A 26,943-nucleotide genomic window follows, 5' to 3' on the forward strand; every position below is an offset into this window, starting at 1 on the left:
AGTCCAGAAGTGGAGCTGTGTCTCAAGCAGTAGGGTATTCACCTTGAGTGAAAAAATTCAGGAGCAGTACCCAGGCCCTGAGTTCAAGTCTAGGAGTGGCACACATACATGTGCACATACACACACACACACACACAGACACACAGTAATATGTAAGAAACTGCTGTATTCTAATATATAAATCTAATATATAATCATCTGAAGGAAGTCTAGGAAAATTGCAACTGCTACCCTATTCTAGTCAATGTGGGTTGGTTTGATCCATTTCCAAATGCATTCCCCCATTCTGGGTTTGAGTGGTACCTCCAGATACAACATCCTGGAAAGCTGTGTCTCTGAAAATCTGTTATATCTGCAAAGCTGAAAACACAGTCTAGCAGCATCCCACCTTCAGCACACAAAACCGTGTGATTAGAATAGTAAAACTAGACTCGAGTGCACATTTTTATTATAAACACACTATGCAGCAGAACCACAAATTCTAGAAATGAAGACAAGTGATGGCTGAAGGGCATGACAGTTTATTTTTAAAAAATTGTACCACACCGATCCCAATGACCAGTATACACATGATAATGGCTTTTCTCTTGGGTATTAACATTGCAGTATTTCTGTATACTGAAACGTTTCAATAGGACCAAGAACGTTAGAGAATAAGGATCTTAGATGAAAATGGACACTAACAACTCTGGTATTCTAACTCACGGAATTAATTCCCATCAATGGTATTATGTTATATAGTATGGAGAGCACAAGTTCTCTTAGAAATAGGCAGCATGAAATTAAGACTTCTTTGCACTTTAATCTTTAGTTTTCATAGTTTTACCTCTGTCCATTCTGGCTAAAGCACATTTGTACAAGACACCTTAGATGATTTCCATGCTACCATTGCACAAGTTTAGTGATTTCACTTAAAGTTTAAAAAAAATCAAACCATCATCAAAATAAGGAGGTAAATAAATGTGACTCTCGACTCATTTGAAAAGCATAATGCTTCTTTTTCCAATACAGATCCAAACTGAAATTAAATGCTATCATTAAAACTTCCAAACTCCTATGATAAAATTAATACTTAATATATATATATGGGTTTATAAAACTGTACTTTGTCATCAACAAGAGAAAGTTACTTTTTAGAGAACAAAGTATATTCAGTGACAGTTCCACATGTCTGTGGCAAAGACAAAGCCACGTAATGTTACACCTGGCTCTATGAATTCTATGGTACAAAATTTTTACCAAAGATCAAAACTGGGATACTCTGATCTTAAAAAAAATTCAACCCAGGCTGAGTGCTGGTGGCTCACACCTGTAATGCTAGCTACTCAAAAGGCTAAGATCTTAGGCTCATGGTTGGAAACCAGTGGGGATAGAAAAGTCTCTTATGAGACTCTTATCTCCAGTCAACCATTGGAAAGCCAGAAGCAGAGCTGTGGCTCAAGTGGAAAAAGCTAGCCTTGAGCATAAAAGATAAGGGATAGCACCCAGGCCCTGAGTTCAAGCCCCAATACCGGCTCCAAAAAGAAAAAAACAAACACAAAAAAACCCCATAGGTTTTGGAGAGTAAATGCGCTGTTGAGTAATTACTTATTCCACTAACCTTTTCTTTTTAAGACCTTCTACAAGCTGACCTTTTCCTGTAATTATTGTGACTCACCACAATTTCAAACTGACCTCCACTTCCGCCTTACCATTCCAGTACTCAGGGATTTCTGAGGCAGTAGAAGTTCTATTTTATGAACACAGTAGCTATTGTAAGCTTTCAGTGACAGTTTTTAAATCTGTAGACTCAAGAATCACATTATTTAGCCCAAAAACTATAAAAACATTATGATCTTGGCATTTTCAGCCACAATCTTTCTGTGCTTTTCAAATTAAGCTGATTTTTCAGTCTTTTTGGTATTTATCACCCATGCATATTTCCCTTGTAATAATAAAAGAATATCTTAAATCATATTTAAGATTAAATGTTCGGGGGTAGAGGCTTTACCAATATTTTTCCTTTTCTTACAGTACACTATAAATCAATATTATTTTTCCTTCAGTATTGGAATAGTAGAAATTATTTCTGGTCCCTCCTTAGATCAACCAACACCACTTTTCATTACGAATAACACTGAAATTTACAGACATCCCTGAAAAGTTTTTGATTAAGTAAACTAATGAATCACAGTGGAGTCTCAATCAATTAACAGTGTAGATCCATTTAAAAAAATAACAAAACACAAAAACTGATTACTAAAATCTTCAAGCTATAAAACAAAAACAAAAACAAAATCCAGGAAACTCTTCCAAGAACTAAAATGAGTGTATTATCACTGCTTCTGCACTCGTATCCCCTGACTGCTCAGACTTTTCCTCCTCCGTTTTATGAGATGTGTTTGCAGCAATCCTCATGCCCAGGTATCACATTACTGTGGCCTGTAGGAGATCACAGTGCATTCACTGTCTCTTCCCTAATAGACTTCATATCCAAACACGGGCATGCGTATCACTCCTCTGCATTGCATTCACCAGCATCTTATCAGGAGACAGAATTTGCTGTGCAAGTTGATGACTGTTGACCCTTCTACTCTGCTACCCCATCCCCCAGACAATACGAGCTTGTCACCAGCTCCTCATCCTATGCATTGGCCTTTCACTCTCTTAATCAGAAAAGTTGACTTACCAAAAAAAAAAAAAAAAAAAAAGAAGAAAAAGAAAAGAAAGGAAAGAGGGGAAGGTGAGGAGGGGCATGAAAAACCAAGAGTCTAAAGGCACAAAGTCGCATAGCTGCTCTAGTTGGAGTTTGTAAACACAGAATAGGTTGAATTTAGGTAATCCCAATCAGTGAGAATAAAAAGGCATCCATAGCAGGCTCTTGTCCAGCCAGCTTCTTTGAGACCCTTCATGGGTTTTGAGGTCTACAAAGTATGCACTAAAATACCCATACTTCAAAAAGCAATAAGGCAAATAGTATAATCATTATTCCAAAAGTTACAATGGTAGTGTAGGCATACATAGTATAATTTAGTTACAATGTGTGGTACTGTTCTATTATAAAACCTTATTAACTGTTTCTCTCCTACATAATTATAGATTCAGCTGGGTTTCAGTTGCACACAAAACCATCCTTGTACCACCACTGGTAGTTGGCAATAGCTCTTTGATAGCAGTTTTTCTTCTGCTGGAGAATTTTTCCTTGAGCTGAAAAATAAAAAGTCTACAATCTAAAATCCAGTCATTAAACGCTATCGTATTTGTGAAGAGCTTCTTCCAACTTCTGGGTCACTTTTTGGAAAAATATTATTTGTTGTTGTAAGAAATGCTGCATCTGTGATTTAAAGTCTCTTACTCTAATTTGATGGAAATGGTGGATTTCAGCCAACGTAGCAAAGGAAATCGTGTTACAGCGGTCTTGAATGCCGTCAGCCTTTTGGACTTCCATCTTCCCTTCCTCCACGTGGCGCCTACTCTCCTTGACTTTGGTAAGAGCTCCTGTAGTTAAAAATAAAGTCATTAATTTAAATAAATAAATAAATACATACACACACATATCCTGGATGACATACCTACCTACAAATGACTCTTGGGTATGTGTAAAGACTAACCTGACCTATTTCAAAGTACTTCAGAATTTAAAATGGAAAAGCTGAAAGCTTTCCCACTGCTATAATTTCACTGTGCCAAGAAACCCAAGAAACTAGTATTTACTATAATCATCAGTTATCTGTAGTATTTTTGACATGCTATAACAGATAAAAGTACAATGAATTATCTATGACGGGATACTCTATAGACATGTTATATAGATTGGTATGTATCTATGACATACAAACCCTCAGCTTAATTTTAATTATGTTCTAAAATCTATGTCCTAGTGATTGCATACAGATTCCCTTCTTGAATACTTGTTTAACATGACATTTGAAATATAAATATCAGTGTTAATAAAATCTTCAAAAAAACTGAAAATAAACCTGAAAACTATTCCTATTCTCTAAAAAAAAAAAAAAAAAAGTACAATGAATTGTTCTTAAAAGATCTGAAGCTGAGCACTTGTGGCCAATGCCCACTGTCCTTGCTACATGGGAGGCTGTATTGGGGGACTGTAGTTCTAGACCAGTCTTCTCAAAAAGTCTGTGAGACTCCACTGCAAAACTCCACTGCAACAGAAGAGCTAGGCATAGTGGCACAAGTGTCGTCCAGCTGTACCAGGCAGCACAAGTGGTAGGAGAATTATGGTCCAGGAGCATGCCCAAGTAAGAAGTGAAAGCCTATCTCAAAAATAACCAATGTGGGGGCCGGGAGTTTGTCCTAGTGGTAGAGTGCTTGGCTAGCATGCATGAAGACCTGGGTTCGAGTCCTTGGTACCACATGCATAGAGAAAAGCTGGAAGTGGTGCTGAGGCTCAACTGGTAGAGCTCTAGCCTTGAGAAAGTCTAAGGACAGGGCTCTGGCCCTGAGCTAAAGCCCAGGACTGGCGAAAAAAAAAAAAAAAACAAATAAATAAAAAATAAAAAAATAACCAATGTGAGCTAGGCACGGTGGCTCATGCCTGAAATTGTAGCTACTCAGGAAGCTGAGATATTAGGATCAGGTTCAAAACCAGCCCGGGAACAAAAGGACCATAGACTTTTATCTCCAATTAACCTCTAAAAAATGGGAAGTGGGGCTTGGTTCAAGGTTAGGGCAAAAGCCTTGAGCTGAAGAGCTCAAGGACAACGCCAGGGCCAGGGGTAGGGTGGTGGCCTTGAGCTCAGGAACAGTGTTCAGGCCGAGTTCAAGCCCCATGGTCCACCAAAAACTAAAACCAAAACCAAAAAAACACACTGTGGACTTTTGTTACCTGGTATATTGTATATATGTTTATTTGTTCATTTGCAATAGAGCAGGGAAGGGAGGGAAAGCAAGGTGATTGGGAGGGAGTAGGGGGAGGCTATGGGGGACAAAAACATGAAAAGGGGTATCAATATGCGAGACGTAATGTGCCTATTATCTGATGAACGTAACTGTAACCCCTCTATACATTATTCCAGCAACAAAATTTAAAAAAATAAATAACTAGTGTAAAAAGGGCTGGAGTGTATAGCTCAGAGGTACAGTGCCTACCTATCAAGTTTGAAACCTTGAGTTCAAACCTCAATACTTAAAAGAAAAAACAAAAACAAGATAAACCAACACACTGAATTTTTACGTGCTTAAAAGGTATGCTTTTATATCCATTCACATGAGGAAATTATGTATAAAATACTTCATAAAGAATATAAATCCTGGGCCAGGAGTTTGGCCTAGTGGTTGAGTGCTTGCCCAGCATGCACGAAGACCCGGGTTCGATTCCTTGGTAGCACATACATAGAAAAAAAAAAAAAGCCAGAAGTGGTGCTGAGACTCAAGTGGTAGAGCTCTCTAGCCATGAGAAAGTCCAAGGACAGTGCTCAGGCTGAGCTCAAGCACAGGACTGGCCAAAAAAAAAAAAAAGAATATAAATCCTCTTTTCACTAAAGAATTGATGGGCAGGACTTGAGAACCAATCTGTAGGACATACCAGTTACTACCACCTTGGGCTGGGCAGTAGGAAATCACAGCTGTGTGCCCCCTGAACACATATGCCCAGGTCTGGTTCATCTACAGAACATGCCTGGCTGAATAAAATGTCTGGGGATGGGGTGCATTCCGCACATATAACCTGTCTGACCCCACCACTGGGGTACTAGGGCCTTTTTACCTTTTTTGTGTCAGTCGTGGGGCTTGAACTCTGGGCCTGTGCACTGTCACTGAGCTCTTAGCTCAAGGCTACTGCCCTACTCCTTGAGCCACAGCACCACTTCCAGTTTTCCAGTGGTTAATTGGAGATAAGAGTCTCTCAGTCTTTAGGGTCTTTAGTGCCTGGGCTCGCTTTAAATGGAGATCCTCAGCATGAGCCACCATGCCCGGCCCTTTTTACTCTTTTAAGGGGATTGGTGAGCTTTAAATTCCCAAAGGAGAATGACAACACAGATGTCACAGCTTAGTGTCAAGAAATACTACCAGAGGGGGTTGCAGGAGTGAGAGTAGAGCACCTGTCACTTTAGTGCGGTACAGAAGAGTAGACCCCATCCCCCTCCCGCCAGGAGCACTAGTCCTATGAAGAGATGTTTAGTAGCAGGATACCCATCGGTCACAGGATCCAAGAATGTTGAATGAAAAAGCTAACATCTGGAACAAAGCCAGCTGAAATTCAGATTTCTTAGTATCTACTCTACTAGAGGATGCTGAAGAGCAGGAGAGGGCACAGAGTGAGGCTGGCACGAACCCTGGCCTGGCAATGCAAACTCACGAGAAAAAAAAAAGGGTAGCCTGGATAGAGGCAAGGAAGTGACAAAGTACTTCATAGATGCTGTTTCAATCTAATGGCTAACATACCCAGGGGAAATCACCTATGTCTAATTTCCTCAGCTTTTCTGTAATACACTAGCATTAAAGAATAACCTGTAGAGTTAAATCAATGTGGATTTTTAAAATTACATTTTGTTGATTCTACTTTTGGTGGAGCTGGGAACAGAACCTGGGACCTTGTACATGCTTTACCACTGCGCTACATCCCCAGGCAAAGACCTGAGGAATATTAAAGTATTGACAATAGATAATAAATGTGTGTATGTAAATCCCCCTCACCATGTTTGTCTGCACCAATTTATTTTACATGAGATCTTCATGTGAACAGAAACAAAGTCCTGGAGCAGACAGGACACACTGGCATAGTCATGCTCACACTTCACCTACAGAAACAGGTGGGCAGAGCCCACCTGGACCACTCAGGGGACAAGGAGACCGCCATCGCTCAGAGCCTGGAACTCTATGAAGAGTGGCACCTGCCCCATTTCTTCCACTGCTCACAGTACAAATCAAGCAGGAAATGAAGAACCCTCCACACCAAAAGGAAAATCAAAACACATTTCCTGTAACCCATTGCCTCTGGGTTTATATTTGTACAGGTTTTACATTCTAGAAGTTGAAGTTGAAAAGACCAGGAAAGTTAGAAGACGTAAAACTCGAGGAAAAAAAATTCAAAACATAATTAAAAATTGGAAATCATGGCACTGAAGTAGAATAAGATCAAAACAGGGACAAGTCTCTGGTAATTTGACCATTTCTTCATGTGAGGAAGCCACAGTCCAGGGTTCAAGCACATGGGTCCCACCCTGCTCAGATGACAATGTGAAGTCAGCCATTGCCTGATCTGTGAGTGTGGAAGTAGGGATCAAGCTAGTTAGTAGAGCAGGTATTTCTCCATCAGATGTGCAGTCTGGGGAGCAGGGAGAAGATGACTTCCTGCCCAGAGCTGTGAATGAAGGTCCCCTAGCTGCGCTTACCCAATTCCCAATGAGATCACGACATCTTTTCAAGCCTCATTCTATTACACACAACTAGAGTGAGTGGCTGCAATTGCTTTAAAATAAGCAGGTCAGAGCTGGGCACTGGTGATTCATGCCTGTAATCCTAACTACTCAGGAGGCTGAGATCCAAAGATCGCAGTTCAAAGTCAGCCCAGGCACTAAAGTACACGAGACTCTTATCTCCAATTAACCACCAGAAAACTGGAAGTGGTGCTGTGGCTCAAGTGGTAGAAAATTAGCCTTGAGCTTAAGAGATCAGGGACAATGCCCAGGCCCAGGGGTAGGAGTAGTGCAGTAGCCTTGAGCTGAAGAGCTCAGGGTCAGCATCCAGGCCCAGAGTTCAAGCCCCAGGACTAACAAAAGCAAAAAATAGACAAATCTGAGATATTCACAACTTATCACAGGGGCAAACATATTTTAAGCTCTTGAATAGGACAGTATTCAATCTCTGAAGTCCATGGACCTTTTGGCATTTAAAATCTTTAAGCCTTCTGCATGTACATAAGGAAGCCAAAGGAAAAAAAAAATTAAGACTCAGTTTTCTTCTAAGTATGAATCTGTTAGGAAAATAACACAGTGTTGCTATTTTTAAAGCACCCAAAAGGGTGGGCTCCAGGTTAAGAAACTGAAGTCATTGAAGAACAAGCTAGTAGAACATGGAGAATCTACCACTCATGTTCTTGTCCCCACCCTAAGTGTGCCCAAGAGGATGGGACAGGTACACTGAGGCCACAGGCAGTCATAACACCTGGACACAGCATAACAGCACTACAAAGCACATAATTCCACTCTACATGGGGTGAGAGGGTATGGCTTCCCCAAGCCATCAAGAATTGTATCCTCCTGGTCAAGTCCTGTGCTAAGGATAGGGGGAACAGGGTGCACAAGGAGGCTTATCTAAGACAATATATGGCAGCTGCCAAAAATAAGTATAATATATGCTAGACATTTTCCAGAGCCTGTACAATGTGCAGTAGATGATACTGTGTGTGTAAAGAAACAGTTACTCAGCATATTTGTCTGAAAGTCAACCAGGTAATCCTCTAAGAGGCTGGGATGGGATCTCAACATCTCACTGACTTCGGAGCAAATACCACAAATGTGTAGAAAAGAAACTGGAACAGGTAAGAAAGCAAAGTGGGCCTAGGGAAAAAGCACGGTGTTTGGGGGTACGAGAACCAGGTACTGGGGAGCGGGATGCTCCTCCCAGCCAAACTCCTGCCCCCACCCCCACCCCAACCATCTGGCACTGGGTCTCAGCTCTGCCTCCTTTCTCGCCTTCCTTCTAAGAGTCCTCACTTTGGATTTCACCTGCAAATCAGAAGGAGTTAAAGAAAAGAGATTTAAACTTTTCCCCCTGGAATCTTACTAACCTCCTTCAGTTTACTAATTGCACTTGTGAATTCCTTTAACACTTAAGGAGATATCACTTCCTACTCTTTGTAACAAGATTAGGGTACCACAAAATGAAAGGCTGAAAGAAGTAACATTCTTCATTATTTTGAAAATCTAAGCCCACACTGAGTTCTTTTTTATCCTTGTCTTCTTTCTTGCTCTTTTTTCCCCCCTCACCATGCTAGTTATCTTCCCAGATCCTATGGGAAGATTATATAAATGGTGAATTGCCCCACATTAACATGTAATTCCTTTAGGAAATATATGAGGTTTGTCTCTGTACTTGTGCAACTGGGGGGAAAAAAAAGGAACAAAACTTTTATTTTGCAAATCAGGAAGGCCAAAATATTTGGAAGAGTAAGTGCTTGAAAGCCAATTCCCTGAGATATGCAATTTGACCTAGTTAATAAATTCCAGTTCACTAGTTTAATGTGTCAGGCCTGCAGAGGAGGAAGAAAAACGTGTAGAAAGAGACGTATAAAGGGCTCAAACTACCTCAAATGACAACGCATAAATGCCTGAAAAAAATGAAGGGTCTATATGGAACATTACAGAGCACATTGTAATAGCAAATACTATAAATGTACGAACAGAGCAGTGAGCACTATGGGTAATCAAGGCAGATTGTCTCCATAAAAAATGCACCCATGACATAGAGCAAACTAAGAAGAGAAAAGAACCCCATTAAACTAAAACACAGTTAAATTTTCTCCCACATTCACCTTCGGTAGGAAGCAAGCTGACTAACAATAAAACAAGCAACTGGCAAGATACTAGACAAATAAAAGTCACCAGCATTTCTGGACACAGCCTGAATTCAAGAGCCAGCAGCCTGACTCCTATACCAGGAATGCCACTGACTGTGAAGTTCAGATGCCAAACCAACGAGACTTCCATCTCCTAAGCCAAATAAAAGCTATTTACACATTATTTTGCTAAATTCTAAAAAATATATTTCTTTTTACAAGAAAGCTATTAAAATTCATTTTACAACCCTCCAGTTTATCCTAAATGTTCTAACTGAGCAGTTAAGGATATCATGTTTTCCTTCCTATAAAAAAGATAAAACCTATGGAAAACTAACTTCCTGGTTTACTAACTGGAAATAAGCAGAAATGGATGTGACATCCTTTTAATACCCGAATTATCCAAATGGACAGATATCAAGTGTTTCCATGCGGTTATCACATGCAGAGAATGCTTTCTAATGTCCCTGTGCAGAGGCTTCCCTTGTCCCATCCCCACCTTCTCGGAATTCATGCCACAGAAAAGCAGAAATAAGGTTTTCTAGTAGAATTATTACATGCATAGGTAAGAAATTAAATACCATTGATTATAATTAGAGTGTGTTACAAATAATACATTCTGGCTGTTGACTGGACAATTCTCAATCTGAGAATCATCAGTACACATTTCTATACTTGTTGCCAGGTCTACCATATCAGCCATCAGAGGTTGGAGAACAAAACTTTTGAGCAGGGTTCAATAAGTAAAGGCATGCTACCTCTAAGGTAGCTTGAAAAATTAAAGTAATTGGTAGGGTTTAACTGGCTGATGTACATACAGTACAGCTAGCTGCAAAGCTGTAACAAATAATCATTGAATTGTCTAGCAGTGATTGGCTCTACTGAATTTTTACTAAATATGAATGGGTAAAATAAAAGGTAAAAGCCCTGCCTATAATCTCAGCCACAGTAAGAAAAAAAATTTTTTTTCTTTTAAATCATGGAACCAGTGAAACACAAGCAAAGGTTTCGGATGTTCCACTGAAGTAGCTAGTTTAGGGGAAGTGCTCCCTTCCAGCCCCTTCCCCGTCACATACATCATCCATACTGCTTTCAAGAATACAAAGGAAGAAGGGGGGAAATTCTACAATGAAGTCTAAGGTCAAAAGAGCCTAGAATGCTCATGGTTAGGTCAATAGTTTTAGAATGAAAGAAAGGAACCCACAGGAGTGAGCAGAGGGAAAAAATATTATATAGTAAGTGTATAAACAACTGACATTGTTCTTGGGCTGACAGACATGACTTGGTTGCATCAGGAATAACATGGGTAGAAGACTTGATTAGAGGAGCTGGGTGCTGGTGGCTCATGCCTATAATCCTAGCTGCTCAGGAGGCTAAGATCTGAGGATCGAAGTTCAAAGCCAGTCTGGGCATTAAAGTCCATGAGACTCATCTCAAATTAACCAACAGATAGGGTGGTAGCCTTGAGCTGAAGAGCTCAGGGACAACTCCCAGGCCCAGAGTTCAAGTCTCACAACTGACCAAAAAAAAGACTTGATTAGAAGTCAAAGAGTGACTAGCGCTGAATCTATTCTTCAGAAGAAAAGAACTCTTCTGTGTGAGAAGACAATGCTTACAAGGTAACACAGAAAGGACTGCAGACTCTCCAAGTCACACAACTGAAAAGAAATCCCTGAAATACAACTGAAGTACAGAAAAAGGAACCACTTGGCAAATTATCAGGACAGGAAGTTAGTTCACTCAGGAATGCTACCCTCAGACCATATCCTAATGAAGCAGGACCCCGCCCACCCCAGGCTGACAGAAGCCCAGGTGAGTGGCACAGAGCTGGTCGCCAGATAGAAAGACTGATTTATTTTTAGCTGAAAGACCTTGGGAGGAGTTTTTAGAATAAGTCCCTTAATCTTTCAAACAAGAGGCTGAGTCACTTGCCCAAAATCCCAAAGCTATTTGTGGCAAAGAACCAGCCCATTCCTCCCGCCGCCCTCCTTTACTTCCTGTTCCATGTGTCCTGTTCCACAGTCAGGACTCCGGGGCTGCCTGCCCTCTGTGGGCACAGACCAAGAAGATCTGCCCTCGAGACTTGATGTGGGCTTCATCCTGCTACATGCCATTAAAAACATTCCTTTCATTCCCACATTTTTGAGCGTGAAAAGGAAAACTAAGCCAATGTTTTCACTTTGCTTTAGCATCCGTTATTAATACATCTCTCCTAGACTTCAGTGCCAATTCCATGCACGCAAAAAAACCACAAAGCAAAATAACAACAACAAAAAAAACCTTTAACAGGTTCACTTTCATACACACCTCAAATATCTGGGCTCTCAAAGACACTTTGCTCCATTTTTCCATCACAAAATTCAACTTAACTAAGGTCCTAAATTCATACCCACCCCTCTCTACCTCTTTATGTCTTACCAGAGTCAGACATCTTGCGAACTTACACACACACATATATATATGTATATGTTTGTGTGTATTTATATACATATGCATGTATATGTACATATGTATATTATATATGTATACATGCATATATGTACATATGCATACATACACATATAAGCATATGAAACAATTTGTTTATGGCACACATGTATTTAATTTTAAAGAGATTGCATTTCCCATAACTGTAATGCATTAAGATCAAAAATTTATTTGACAAAGCTCATTAACGTTATTAAAGGGCTCAAATTAATAAATACACCCTTCATTTTATGAATGAATAATGGTCAAGGAAATCAGCACCACTTGCAAAAGCATGGTATAATTTGCACCTCACATCGTTAAACTATTCCCACCGGCAAAACCTAGCGTTGAAGAAGCATTTCGGTGTCACTGCCCGCGGCATGTGAACACCATCTGCACAGTGAGCTGGGCAGCATGCACCTACCTCAGCAGCGGTGCACAGCAGTACCAACCCACTTTCCTCAGCTTCTGGAGTACAGGGGAACCACTTCTCAGGCAACTTCCTACCTGGCCAGTTAAGACAGGGGCGCCCCACCCCGCTAGGCTACGCTGCCTCTGACAGCCCCACTCTTTAAGGGTGCTGCCTAGCACCTGCCAGATTTACCTGTCTGTGCCCCACAGAGTTTTAATTCCAGAAGCATCCAAGCCCAAGGAGCATCTGCACCTCAATTCTATGCCTTCCTTTCCTCACCCCAAATTCCTCTTCTTGTTGGGTTTGGTCTTAAGCCACCTACACAAAAGGCCAATTCACTAAGCTTTGGGGATCCACAGATTAAGTTTTCCCTCTATAAAGCACCTCATTTAATTTTCAAGTGGCAAATGTGCCCAAAACATGAAGTTGATTTTCAATCTCCCTAAGGCCTTTCCTCAGAAACCAAGGCCAGATGTGAGGAACTGAAGCTCTGATAAGCCAGGGCCTGCTGAGTGAAGTAGCTTGAGACTGGACCCAGCCTGTTTTTCCCCATTCCCATGTACTCTCAGAAAAGAAAAAAGTGTTAATTTAATCTTGGTCAGGGTAGCCTACATCCTTATCAATAGTACAGACACTCTCCCGTTCCGGCCACTCTCCAGTACCTCCGTCCCCTCTCCTTTGCTCCTTCTCTTTGTGTCTCCACCACTTGATTACCCTTCTCCCTCTCTGCTCCAATGTTGACTTTTTAAAATGTCCCCCCAAACAAAGGCCAATATCTATCTAGGAGTATCCGGTGAGTGGTCATCCTCCAGGCTGCTGTCCACAGGGTACCTGCTCTGTGCCCAGCACTGCCAGTCTCGTTTTGCTCCTCTTGAATCCCAAAAGGTAAGTAACCACCACTGTCAGATTCCAAGGTGGAAGGGGAAGCTGAGGAATACTACATAACAGTAGCATTCATGTTGACCAGCTGCACACAAATCTGGCTGTCTTTCTTGAGTCTGGCCAGGGAGATCTCAAATCCCACAGAGCCACATCTCAGGGATGGGTGACCCACAAACTGCCCCCAGGCCCTCAAATTTCTATTCCCATACCATCTCTGCCCAGATTTGGAACACACTGATAAACTCGGAAGAATGCAAGTGTTGATACTCAACTCCAGCTGGGAAGAGAAACAATTGCTTTAAGATAGTGTCTCCCAAGGTAACCTAGAACTCAAAATCTTACCTAGCTTCCCTAATGCTGGGATTATAGGCGTGTACTACCAGATGCAGTCCAAAAGCAATTTTTTGAAGGATTACAAGTCTTAAAAGCCAAGAACTATCAAAATTCAAAAGCAATTCAATTTAAACTTCACTTTGAATTCACAGTGTACTACTAAATGACAGAAACCTTCAGGCCATGGATCAAAAAGAAGGAAGAGAGCCGACAAGGAGGGTAAATTACAGAAAAACCTGGTTGTTAGTGGAAAAATAATAATAATCACCTGAAGAATTCAAGTCTGTAAACATGGTGCAGTCCTGAAAACATATAAGCAGTGATTTATACTGGGTACAAGCCCTGCTGTACATAAACAAGTAGCTCTTAAGCTTCATTCATTAATCACCCAAGGTGTAAGTGCAGAATCATGTGCAGTAGGAAAACATTCACTTGCATGTGAATGTCCTCATAGAATTACTCATACACACTGTGCATATATATTCACGTAGCTCACCTTGTTCCAAAGCCAAAACTCAAATCATGTCATTACATCTCTTGTAGCTTATTTGCTAAAACCAAGGTTTCCTTGTCAGGATTAAAAAAAAAATTTAAATACAATCACACACACATTCCTGTGTTTCACTTAACCCATAATAAATATTAAATATGTGACTGGAGGTGTAGCTCAGTGAAAAAGCCTATGATTAGTGTGTGTGAGGCCCCAGGTTTAATCCTCAGAATCAAAACATACACATTAAAAAGTTAAATAATAAATTTACGAGGGTAATAGTTTCAAGAGAACATAATGTATCTTTATTTTAGAAAAGTGTCTGACACAGTGGTAAAAATGTAGATTTGCCTACATCTAAGCAAATACAGATGAAGACTTTAAAACTCGGTATAGAGAAAGACAAACATTGCTTTTGTCTTAAATATTTTATGCCCACAGAATCTTCCTAAAGCAACACCATACTATGCCTAAAAATCAAAAGCATGCTGGGTTTAGCTAACCAATCACACACAACAAATGGAGTTATATGTGAAGAGACATGACTTTGTATAGAAGTCATGGAAACTACTATGTATGTCTGTATGTGTGTGCATGTCTGAGTGTGCACACACACACTATTTGAACTCATGTTCGCACTTGGCTTTTTCCACTCAAGGCTGGCACTCTACCACTTGAGCTACCCCTCCATTTCCAGCTCTTTGCTGGTTAACTGGAGATAAGAATCTCACAAATTTGTCTACCTGGGCTGTTTTGGAACCTTGATCCTTAAATCTCAGCCTCTTTAGTGGCTAGGATTATAGGCATGAACTACTGGCATCAGTTTGAAAACTACTTTTAATTAAAAGTTATACCTTTGTTTTCTTTGTTCTAGGACACAGAAGAATAAAACAGGTATAAATGGGGCAGCTAAACAGTGAAGCCACCATCAGAGTACAGGAAGGCGCGGAGTGGCTCCAGTGCTTAGCAAGGCACTAGGGAGTGTGTGCTCCATGTCCAGAGTGGGAGTGGTGCAGGCGCTAAGGGATTTGGCACACACAGTGGTGAGGAGTCATGTCTACTTTCTAAGTGAAATTTTAATTCTTGTCAACCATCAGACCGTTCAGGTCAGGCTTGAGATGCCTTCTCTGCTCTGGGAACAATTCCCAAATCAGTGGTTTTCAGCTCATGACCCCTCCCTCTGGTGATTTCTGCTTCCTATGCTGGCAGGGGCCAGGGGTCCAGTGGCCGTATCGAGTATCCACAAATGAGACCACAAAAAGAACTAAAGAAGCCAGGTGCAGTGGCTCATGCCTGTAATCCTAGCTACTCAGGAGGCTGAGATTGGAGCATCAAGGTTCAAAGCCAGCCTGGGTACAAAAGGACCTGAGACTCTTATCTCCAATTAACCTCTAGAAAATGGGAAGTGGGTAGGGTGGTAGCCTTGAGCTGAAGAGCTCAGGAACAATGACCAGGCCCAGGGGTAGGGTGGTAGCCTTGAGCTGAAGAGCTCAGAGACAACACCCAGGTTGAATCCAAGCCCCATGACCCACCAAAACAAAACAAAACCAAACATTAAAGATAAAAAGCACCTGGAAGTATATCAAGTTTTAATATGTGAAATACAAATCTCAAAATATGAAATCTTAGAGTTAACCGCTGGCACGGTCTCTGTTCGTGTTGAGAATACCTGGCTACGAGGGTTCACAAGCAGCAGTGGTACTCACTAGACACTATGTTGAACATAAAACTATACAACTTGTGGGTGGGGATGGGAAGGAAAAACTGCAAGAGTGAGGGAAGGGGTGACATTACCCCCAAAAAGAAATGTACTCTTCACCTGACCTATGTAACTGCAATCCTTCTCTACATCATCTTTACTACAACAAGAAAAAAAATTTCATGCCTTGCTGCAACAACAGGGACTTAGCTACATGTCGAGACAAAGCACAAGACAATACAAGGCTAGGTTCCTGGTTCTGCTCTGCACACTCAGTTCCTTTCTCTGCCATGGTGTCAGAAGCTGGCGTGTGCTATTTTGCTGCCTTGCGCAGTATGGAGAAGCTAGTCTGCTTAGTGGCTTACAAGTAGACTTACTTTAGCCTGGGCCTCCCCGAATATTTTAGAACAAAAGAAACTAAGGTTTTGCCTTTAATTAATACAACAAAAGGTATGCAGAAGCAGCTTTCTTAACATTATGTAGGCCTCCTTCGTTAATTCTTTTTTCCCTCAATCCTGCTCCCTTTCTTCCTCTGCTTATTTCCATTACTGACTTGGCCATTTTTCTATCATCTACACTTAAAACCTTGAAGTAACACTAGACTTCTACAGCCAGCCAGCACCTCACCAAGTTCTGCCATCCCAGCCAGCAGGTGTCTCAAGTTCACCCGTTCCTCTCCAAAGCTGCCCTGGGGCCTTCACCACCCTGCTAGCCTCATCACTGCACACCTGTCACAGGAGCCAGACCAATGCATACCAAAGGATGGTATTTACCTCCAAAGTGTCATGAGGTTTACATAGACACAATGACTATAAACATAAATGCCATGTCTGGCACACAGGAAGTCCTTGAAAGAGTTGGCTATATATATACTTTTTTGGCCAGTCCTGGGCTTGAGCTCAGGGACTGAGCTCTGTCCTTGGGATTTCTCAAGGCTAGAGCTCTACCACTTGAGCCTCAGCACCACTTTTTGGCTTTTTTCTATGTATGCGGTACCGAGGAATTGAAACTGGGTCTTTGTGCATGCTAGGCAGGCACTCCACCACTAGGTCAAACTCCCAGCCCCGAGTTGGCTATTTTGAACATGATTAAGGTATCACTCTTGAGTTTAGAATTTTGCATACAGTGACTCCTGACTGTATGCAAAGATACTCAGTGTTTTGGCAAGCATGCTAATTACTGAACTTCATGGAGTTTCAACCAATCTGAAGACAGGATGAAAAAGAAACACAACCTGGCTCTCCTTACCAGCTGTGGGATCCTAGAAATTAGCTAACTACCCTCAGCCTGTTTGTACTGCCACCATATGGGTATAACAGTCCTGTGGGGTTATTTTCAAATCTAATACTGTAGTTACTGTGTGCCCCTTCCCCTATAATTCATAGCTTGCTGGGAACTGTGACTGTAACTCTATTTGGAAATAAAATGTGCATATGTAATAGCTGAGGTGAGGTCATACTGAATTTAGGATGGATCCTAAATCAAATGTGACTTTTAATGTATGCTTTAAAAAATAAGGCAGCCAGGCAAATAGGAAGAAGCAGATTAGAGACAAGGAACTACCAGGAACTCCATGGAAGGCCAGCAACCAGGCAGAGCTGGAAGGCCAGAGGCAGGAGTCCCCTGCCCTTTGAAGCGAGACTGACTTTGTCAACACCTCACTTCAGACTGCTGCTGTGTAGAGTTGTGGGAGGCGACATTACAGTTGTTTTAAACCACCCAGTGTGGTAATTTGTTACAGCAGCCCTAGGAAAGAAATACACTAATTAGGTACATAACTAATGCTTGAAAACCTAAGGTACCTTAAAGGACAGTCACCCCATGTTACACATGAGGCAACTGAACTGAGAGAAGATAAGTCTGTGTGTGAAGCTGGCAGGAACTCAACCCCACTTGGCTCCTGACCATGTCACAACCCTCTGCTGTCATGGCCACTCCTGTGTGGAGTTGAGACATAATGTACGCATTCTGCCAGGCACAGTGAAGGTCACTGCTCAACACACAGCAGCTACCACGACCGCCATTCACACGCCACCCGCTAAGGCCTGGGAAATGCCAAGGTCAGCGAACATTTTAAGGTTCCAATGGCAAGTCAACAGACAAAATCTAGGTTATTAGATAGGCACTGTTACAATCATTAAAAATACAATTATTTTAAACACTAAAGCCATTCTTAGACCTCTACTCCAAGCCCTCTCCACACATCTCTAGTGGGGGCCCCGGAGCCTCTGCTCTGCAGGTCATGTATGCCCACCTTGTCCCCTTGCTCCACTCCTCCATGCAGAACTTCACCACTTCTTCCTTCAGTTTTTACAAGATCTCCCCATGGGCCTGGCCTCAGGCTGTGACCAGGACTCTCAAGTGCTACCTGCCCATGTCACCATCCACTGATCTTCCATAGTGCTGCCTCCACCACCTCCAGCAGCAGGAGTGAAACTAGCAGTACATTAGAAGTACGTGTGCGTGCGTGCGTGCGTGCATGCATGCGTGCGTCGCTGTGTCCTGGGGCTTGAAAGTAGGGCCTGGATGCTGTCCCCTACTTTTTTCTTTTGGTCAAGGGTAGCACTCTGCCTTGAGCCACAGCTCCACTTCCAGCTCTCTGGTGATTCGTAAGAGACTCCTGGACTGCCCTGCCCAGGGATGGCTTTAGACCTTCATGCGCACATCACAGCCTCCCGAGTAAGGAGGACTACAGGTGGAAACCACCCACTCTGAGGTGCTTTTGGAATACCTCCAATATCTAGAGGGCCCTGACATTCAGATTCACAAAACTACTCCCCAGCTAATTCTGACAGGACTGGCATCTATCTATACACATGATTCCTTTGATCTGGAATGTCCTTCCTCAGGCTTGCCTACCTGTCAAATTATTTCTTTTTAATTTCTCTTTAAGTAGTTATAGAAGGGACTTGCCATTTAACAAAGCAGTTTATGAATGCAATGTATCTTAAGCAATGGCACTCCTTTCAACGCTCTCAACCTCACTTCTCAACCTATCTCTTCTCTCCCGCTTAGTACAATATGCATTGAATTCTTGACTGCATTTTCCTTGCCCCGGTTCTCTTCACAGACTGAGACGTAGAAACCACCCCTGAGCCTACCCTTTCTCCTCACAGTTAATTACACTCCCCCTGCCCTCCTTCATACCATGGCATATGGCTAAGATAGTGTGTGCTGCCTAGTGTGATAAAGGCTTTCAGCCCTCCCTTGCTGACTTGAGCACTGGGAACCAGTGATAAATATTATGTGCTTTCCGACCTTATCCTAAAGCCTATCTGAGACCAGGACGTACTTCCCACTATGTTCCAACAAAAGCCAAATGTGACCATCTGTCAAAGGGTAAACCAAATGCTACCTACCACACGGGCCTCAAAGATGGACAATTACTCTACCCACTGGACACCTGTGCCATCTTCTCAAGACTCAGTTAATTTTGCCTTCTATCAGGTAACAGGCTGCTGAAGAGGATAACATGGTCACTGGAATAGACTTCTAATGGTGGGTGCTTCCCATTTTAAAATTAAGTACCTTTCTCTTTTTCAAAATTAAGCACGTAATAAATAAATAAGTAGCTACTATGAACCACAATATTTAAATTTACTATTTAAATTTGAGGAAATGTCCCCGCTTGGCCAGTGAGAGAACTGAATGAAGCTTACAGAGATTACAGTTACTGTTCAGTCAGTCAGTCATACACTGGCCCACTAGACAATGCTGGTCCACGGACAGGCCTGCTCCCATAGCAAGGAGACTCTATACAGGAGAACCTCTGGCTTGGTTAACTCAGCCCCAAGCTATCCACTGCCTGGGTTACTCTCTCTAGGAGCAGGTATCTCCCCCAAGTCTCTCCTCAGCTACTCAGCAACCTGGCATACCGCAATGTTGGAGGTAGTGAACCAGCCTTCATCACCAGTCCAAGAACTCACTGATCATCAGAGTGCCACTCATTCCTCTGGAGTGAACTTCAGTCAGGCTGCCTAAATGTGCAATGCTAAATGGTACAGGTCTGTCTTCTGCATATAATCTCATCAAACAGAGCTCAAGCTACTGTCCTATTTTATCAGTGCCAAACACTTAATGATATCACACAGCTTCACAAACAGATGGTATTTGAGTCACATGTGATACTAACATTTGATTTTAAAATATTTAGACATAAAGCAATCCCATCAAAAAAAAAAAAAAAGAAGGAACACAGTTTAAGGGAAGTGTCATGTTTCCAAGTGACTCCTAGGAATGATTAGGCCACTGTACACTCCCAGCATGCTTGGAAAGTCTAAGATGATCAGACAGGACGATGTTTCTCACCAAAGGGCAAAGTCCAGGGAGCCCAAGGCATCAAGAGTTCCTGGGAGAACGGCTGAGAGTGCAGTCCCCAGCCTCCTCCAGTTCCAATGGGTGGGGAAAACAAATGTAGCTTTGAGGAGGGTGGGAGAGGGAAGGTGAGGGGAGAAACCGACTGGTTCTTTACAAAGTTCGGTGGGACAGCCTCACAAAACTCACCAGTTTTGTGAGTAGAATGCTGGCCACATAAATGTGGCCAGTCACGTGTATGCATTAACCAAGGAACTGAGTCATCTATTTCAGAATCCCCAAAGGTTACCTCCGTTCCACTAAGGAAATCCATATCTGGGACAAAGGTTAAAGCTAGAAGTAAAGTTTCTTTCTAAAACAGCTGGGGTGGACGTTTGGCATGGGATGGTTACGATGGTGCTAACACAAAGAAGCTGTGTGATGTCCATTTCTGAGCCCTGTGCCCTGTGATCCTGAGCACCATCTTATCAGGGCTGCTTCTAGCCACTAGAGAATGGGAACCAGACTGTGACCCCAGGGCAGCGTGAGCTTCCCTTGCCTGCCTTTCTGGGCCCCTGACATCTTTAATTAAGGTCTGGAGCATTCCAGACCAACTAGCCTGGTGGCAAAAGGAAGCATAATGATAAAATTTATCCAGGCAAGACTGACAGGCCCTCACCTGGTCCACCTTCCCTGAAGTCCCAGGGCTACGTGGAAAAGGCAGCAAACATCTAGAACATGTAGAAAGCAGAGAGCAATGGCACTGATTTTGCATATTTAATTTCAGAGTACAGAAAACAGGACTGACCGCCTGTTTATTTATCTAGTCCTGTTTCCTGCTTCACACAGCAGAAAAAGAAAACAAGACTTCTCATAATTTAATTTTTACAGTCTTTGTCTTGATAGTATCTCTCAATAGACAAATGTAAAACTTTTAAACCCTGAGCTGCTGCCATTCAGACAGACTGTACTTTAGCAGTCAGTAACATCAGCATTAGAAAAGCATATCACAGGCAGAGAAGAAGAGGAGAGAATGGAAACTAGAACCACAGCATCTGTAGGTCAGTGACAGACTACAGGACATGCTGGCTGCTCAGGGGTCATGGAGCTGGGACAAAGAACTTTCTGGATTCCAGTTAGAGCGAAGCGAAATACAAATACAATTCAAACCAATTCTGGATCCCTATGCTATGTACTGTAGGGTATAGCAAATGATCTTCTTTCTTCATTCCATTAACCCAAGGAGGAAGATATCTAAGACTCCATTAATTGAAAGAACTAGAATTCTGAAGGCTCATGACATGGTTCAAATGGTAGATCACTTGCCTAGCAAGTAAGACCCTGAGTTCAAATGCCAGTACTCCTAAAATACATTTAAATTTAAAAAAAAAAAAACACAAATAAAAAAACTCTACAGATCTTTTAGCTGATGGAATCACGTGGCTTCCCACACTTTTCCTGGAAGTTCTACATTTTAGTAGTTAAACAATGGTTTCAGTATGGGGAACAGAAAGAATAACTGAGCCTCACACACTTGGGAGTGTTTGTGTGCCCCACTGTCAGCTAGCAGGTAAGTCTGCAGTGGGGAGTCCATCAGAGACCAGTACTTTCTGCTCACAGGGTGAGCGGGATCCAGCAGAACCTGTTTCTGATTAGGTCCACACAGGGAGGAAGAGATCCACCAGATGAAATGAAAAGAAAACCATCAGGAAAATGCACTAAAGATGTACCAGTTTGCTGGAGAACATAAAGGACAGGGCAGCAGTGGAGACAGTCCCTGACTTGGCTGGCCCCTAGCCATTCCATCACCTGATAGATGGCCAGTGTGATGGAACAACTGACTTTTTCATCCAATTTACTCTTAACTAAACACACGTGGCTCATAGATACAGTATTTACCATAGCTCTAGAACACTCTAAAAGCTGACTGGCCATAGCAGTCTCATTGGAGAAGGACAAGCCCACAGGAGCTTTCCTTTCCCCAGAGAATTTCCCTCAGCTTTCCTTCCTCCAGAGATTTGGCATGGTGGGTGAGAATCTAATTAAGTCTCCTTATGAACTGCTTTAGCAATTAAGACAATAGAGAATCATGTTCTGTCACATCTCAACACAGAACTAAATAGGTTTAGGATATATAAAATGTCAAGTGAAAAATGGACCAGGGAGTTTGGTGTAGTGGTAGAGTGCTTGCCGAGCATGCACGAAGACCCCATAAAAGAAAAAGAGCCAGGCATGGTGCTGTGGCTCAAGCAGTAGAGCTCTAGCCTTGAGAAAGTCCAAGGTCCTGAGCCCAAGCCCAGAACTGGCAAAAAAGAAAAAAAAAAAAAAAGGGAAGTGAAAAACTCCTCTTTCCTCACTTTAGGTGTAACACGGATTCTTACTTTTTAAATTTCTCTTTAACTTGAAATATATACTTTGGACCATATACAACCAAAGACTACTAAAACTATTTGAATGTTTTTTATCTGTCCTTTTTCTTGTTACTGTCCCTTCTCAAAAGTCACAGTTGACACGTTTGATGAAAAAATCAAGTAGTAAGCAACTATCCAAGTGTTCAGACTGAAGAGTCATTCCTATAGTGACAGTGTAGCTGGGGCCTCTGGTCCTAACCTGTTAACAACGCTTCACCCTAACATACCAACACTAGTATCTTGAATAATCTGCTAAAGTACTTATTGTAAAGAAATGCTTCTAGCCTTACATGTGATATGCTGTACCTTTAAATGGCAGTACATTTAAAGATTTGTCATCTAGGGACACAGGCTCCCTGTACATTACACACCAAGGTGACAGCAGAAACAAACTACACTGAATGCCAGCCAACTGGTATTCTTTCCAGAATTCCAAGAAGCTGTGTTGAGTACCTTAAACCACAACAAATGATTCTGGGGTTGTTTTTTTTTTAAAGGAAGTTTTTCAAATCTCAAGCAATGAGAGGCAATTCCAGTTCCAAGATGAAAAAAATAATAAGTTAGGTGGTTGAACAGACTAAGGGGACTACTACTGCAAACTCCAAGTAAGCCTTACTATAAGCACCACACCTTTTGTAACATGGAAATTTAAGAGGCAGGGCACCGGACAAGGGCTGGTCTGGAGAATGGAATGACAGGAGAATACAAGAGTGCACTGATGCCAGTGTGAAGTCTAGTCACCTATTTGAGGTCCCACAGGGTCTGTGCTGGTCCCGTCTTCTTTCAGCTATTCACCAACAATCTGCCTCAGCTGGCAGAGCTGCATAACAGACAGTCAGCAATGGATCCACAATGCAACACAATGTGTAATATAATACACATAACACGATACATGACGTAACACAATGGAATTTAAAAATTAAAGTCCTTCATCAAAAACTCAGATTCAGGCTGGGTGCCTGTGGCTCACACGTCATCCTAGCTACTCAGGAGGCTGAGATCTGAAGATCACAGTTCAAATTCAGTCCTAATTAACCACCACAGAACCCGAAGTGGAGCTGTGGCTCAAGGGATAGGTCGGTAGCCTTGAGCTGAAGAGCTCAGGGACAGCACACTGCAGGCCCAGAGTTCAAGTCCCACGACTGACAAAACAAAACAAAAAAACTCAGAGCCAGTTTTAGCAGCACCAGACAAAGCACCAAGGATTCTTAGTAATTTAGGCAAAAATAAAGGCAAAAGAAGTCAGATACAGGTTCAATACAGGCCTACAGCATTATATGACTCAAAAAGCTCATTTACTCAGTCTGCATTTGTGAGTCGTAAATTGCTAAGAAAGTTGCTATCCTCCACTAAAATTCCTGCTTCAGATGTTCGGGGGAACTGCCTTTTGGCAGTAATATCCATCGATTAAAGATACTGGTACCCCATCTCCACCCCCACACTGAATTACAAGCCTAGTCACATTTGAAAAGAAGAGAGAAGCAAAGAGGAAGTGGAAGTGAGACTGTGGTCTCCCAATGTCTGATGTCTTGTCAGGTTGAGGACCTTGGTTCCAGGGAAACTAAAGATGATCCCAAAAGACAAATAAGCCCAACACAAGAATGAACGTGTCAAAGATCAAGGCCATTCCTAAATGGCCTGGAAAGGGAGGAAGCATCACATCAATGGAGCCCAGATGTGCATTCTAGAGGACTCACTCCTCCCTTTCTCCTCCAACACTGGACTTCTCAGACGCTCCCATTCTCTCTCCATCAGTAGAGGAACACTATGAGTAACCATGGGACAGGAATTACTGCTATAATTTACTTCACACACACACAAATCATAACTAATCTTGAAAACTCCAGTTCTTTAACAAAAGTTGGTCCTCCTACCTACTAATAAAACCCTGAGAGTAGTATGAATAATCCATGGTTCTGATACAATTCAGACTTCAACCTAATTTCCCTAAATCATTTTCCAAAATAACATTCTTAAATTTGGTTGATTCATGGATTCCAAACCCAAAATGACCGAAGCTGAAATGAGAGTGGGCTTCTTGCCTATTTTAAGAAGCTTGCAAGTGAGAAGCTTATAAAGGAAGGAAGTTCTTTTACATCCAACTCAGAGAACTGATGCTACTTCCCTACCAAAGCAGGGCCTGAAGGGCAGAGGGTGAATGCTTCGCTCACTTCCTCCCATCTCCGACACTGGTCCTCCCATCTCCGACACTGGTCACAAGACGCCTAACATGCTTTCGGGTGCCCGTGCCATTCTACCCTACAAAATTACAGATCTGCATGTTATTAGCCTATTTGAATTCTCAGACAGCACTGTCATAAAACTACTAACAGAAAATCTGAAGACTTCCCACTTTCTGAGGGGAAGATACTGGGAGAAGGAAGCTAAGTCTGGCGATTCAGCAAACACACACATTGGGGGGGGGGGGGAAGGAGGCGGAAGGCGGGGAGGCAGGGAAGTCCACATCCCTGCCAGGCGTGGGAAATACAACCCCGAACCTTCGGTTATCCTCTGCCTCTTGAACACCACCTTCCGTACCACCTGCTCTACAGGCCAGGCTTTACCTTTCTGAACATGGATGATGTCCGGGAAGTTGGCCAGATGCCCCTGATACAGCGCTAACAGGTCCATGACCGGGTCCAGGTCCTGCCTGGGCTGGTCGGCAAAGAGCTCACCGATGGCATCGTAGGCATCTCCGGTGAAGGCGATGGCCTGGTTCAGGCCCACCGAGAAGGCCTGCTGGTCCAGCTCAAAGGCTTGGCTGAGGCCACGGAAGGACTGGCCCACCTTCTGGTACTCCTTCTTGAAGCCCGTCACCTGCTTGCGCGCGAACTCGTTGGCCGTGTGGTTGAGCTGCAGCGCGCTGTCGTCCATCTTCTTGGTGAAGCACTTGAAGCCGTCGATCTTGCTCTCCACCTCCTGCAGGTCCAGGGCGGCGGCGGGCGGCGTGCTCAGGGTCAGGAAGAAGTTGGCGCCCACCATCTCGTCCTTCTCCGCCTTCCTCTTGCCCTGTTTCCAGGCCTTCTCGTCCGTGCTGCTGGGGCAGGTGAGGAAGTGCTGGAAGACGTCGCACTGCGCCAGCACCGGGTGGCTCGCCATGTGGTTCATCCACCAGATCAGGCCCTTCCTGCGCTTGGAGATGAAGTCCTCCTCGAAGCGGCCCGTGGCCTGCTTCTCGGGCAGGTGCGGCACCGAGATGACGGGGAATTTCTCGGCCAGGCGCGCATACAGCCAGTCGAAGTGCTTGTAGCGCCGGTGCACGGGCACCTGGGTGTGCGTGGGCACCAGCTTGTAGGAGATGTAGCTCTTCATGCCCTTGAACTTGGTCTGCTTGGTGGGGTCGTCGATGGTGCACTGGAAGGGGTAGGGGTTCTCCTGCCACTCGGGGCCGTAGGGGCCCAGCACCACGCACAGCTTGTCCCCGTCCTTCACGAAGCCCGACGCCTCGCCCAGCACGAAGGCTTCGCCGCCCGACTTGACGAAGGTGGAGAAGCGGTTGAGGTTGCGGCTCACGGTGGCCGAGCTCTTGGCCCCCGGCGGGTGGTGGGGATGCGGCGGGGGCGCCGAGCCCCCGCGCGGGCCCAGGGACAGGTCGGAGCGCGTGGACAGGCGGTAGCGCCCCGCCGCGCCGCCGCCCGCCGACGACGAGCCGTCCAGGTCCGGGTAGGCGCCGCTGCCCAGGGCGCCCGGCTCGTCGGCCACCGTGGAGCTGTCGTCCCACTCATCGTCCCAGTCGTCGTCGCTACCCTGGCTGGCCTGGTAGCCGCCGCCGCCGCCGCCGCCGCCACCGTAGAGCAGCGGCTGAGGGAAGCCGGCGCCGGGCGGCTGGAAGGAGGTCGGCGGCGGCGCGGGCTGCGGCTGCAGCAGCGGCTGGAAGGCGTCGGCCGGCGGCCGGAAGGAGGCGGGCGGCGCGGCGGGCAGGGGCTCGAAGCCCCCGGGCGGCACGTTGGCGTAGCGAGCCGGGGCGCCCGGGCCGCCGTCGCCCGCGGGGCCGGGCTCCGGGGCGCGGATCACCTGCACGTAGGAAGCCGGGAAGAGGCCGCGATCGCCGCGGCTGTTGACCCCCTCCAGCCAGCCCTCGATGTCCTGCTCGCTGCACAGGCTCAGCACCTCGTGCTCCCGCAGCGAGATCTCGCCCGGGTTCTCCGACCTGAAGTCGTACAGCGCCCGGGCGCGCAGCGCCATGGTGCCGGCGTCCGACGGACCGGCGCGCGGTCCCGATCCCGGTTCTCCCGGCCCGTCGGAAGGGGTTGTGGAAAGGGCGAGAGGCCCGCGGTGCCGCCCGCGCCTCGGTGCGCCGACTGGAGCCCTGACGGCCGCGCGCAGCCCGCCGCCCCGGCCGCCGGTCGCGCCCCCCCGCGCCGCTCGGCTCGGCTCCCAGCCGGGACTGCCGCCGCCGGGGGCGGGGCCGCGCCGCCCACGTCCCCAGATGCACTAATCCACAGCCGAGCGCCA

The 26,943-nt window shown here is 44.3% G+C and overlaps 1 protein-coding gene across 1 annotated transcript; it reads right to left on the minus strand.

The window, feature by feature from the left end:
* Positions 1-504: 504 nt before the first annotated feature.
* Positions 505-26,826, minus strand: Snx18 (sorting nexin 18). The gene is made up of 2 exons (XM_090331944.1): positions 25,053-26,826; positions 505-3,477 (listed from the first exon to the last, which is right to left on the minus strand). Exons 1-2 carry the CDS (start codon positions 26,671-26,673, stop codon positions 3,224-3,226), a joined length of 1,875 nt encoding a protein of 624 aa, XP_090188070.1. The 5' UTR covers positions 26,674-26,826; the 3' UTR covers positions 505-3,223.
* Between the last annotated feature and the right edge of the window lie 117 nt (positions 26,827-26,943).

The sequence above is a fragment of the Megascapheus bottae genome, chromosome 4, assembly GCF_031878675.1.
Source record: "Megascapheus bottae isolate mThoBot1 chromosome 4, mThoBot2.hap1, whole genome shotgun sequence".
NCBI lineage: Eukaryota > Metazoa > Chordata > Mammalia > Rodentia > Geomyidae > Megascapheus > Megascapheus bottae.

Coding starts and splice junctions, on each gene's coding strand:
- Snx18 (XM_090331944.1), bottom strand. CDS start 26,673: ATGGCGCTGCGCGCCCGGGCGCTGTACGACTTCAGGTCGGAGAACCCG. Junction 3,478..25,052: donor CATCATCCATGTTCAGAAAG/GTAAAGCCTGGC, acceptor TTTTAACTACAG/GAGCTCTTACCAAAGTCAAG.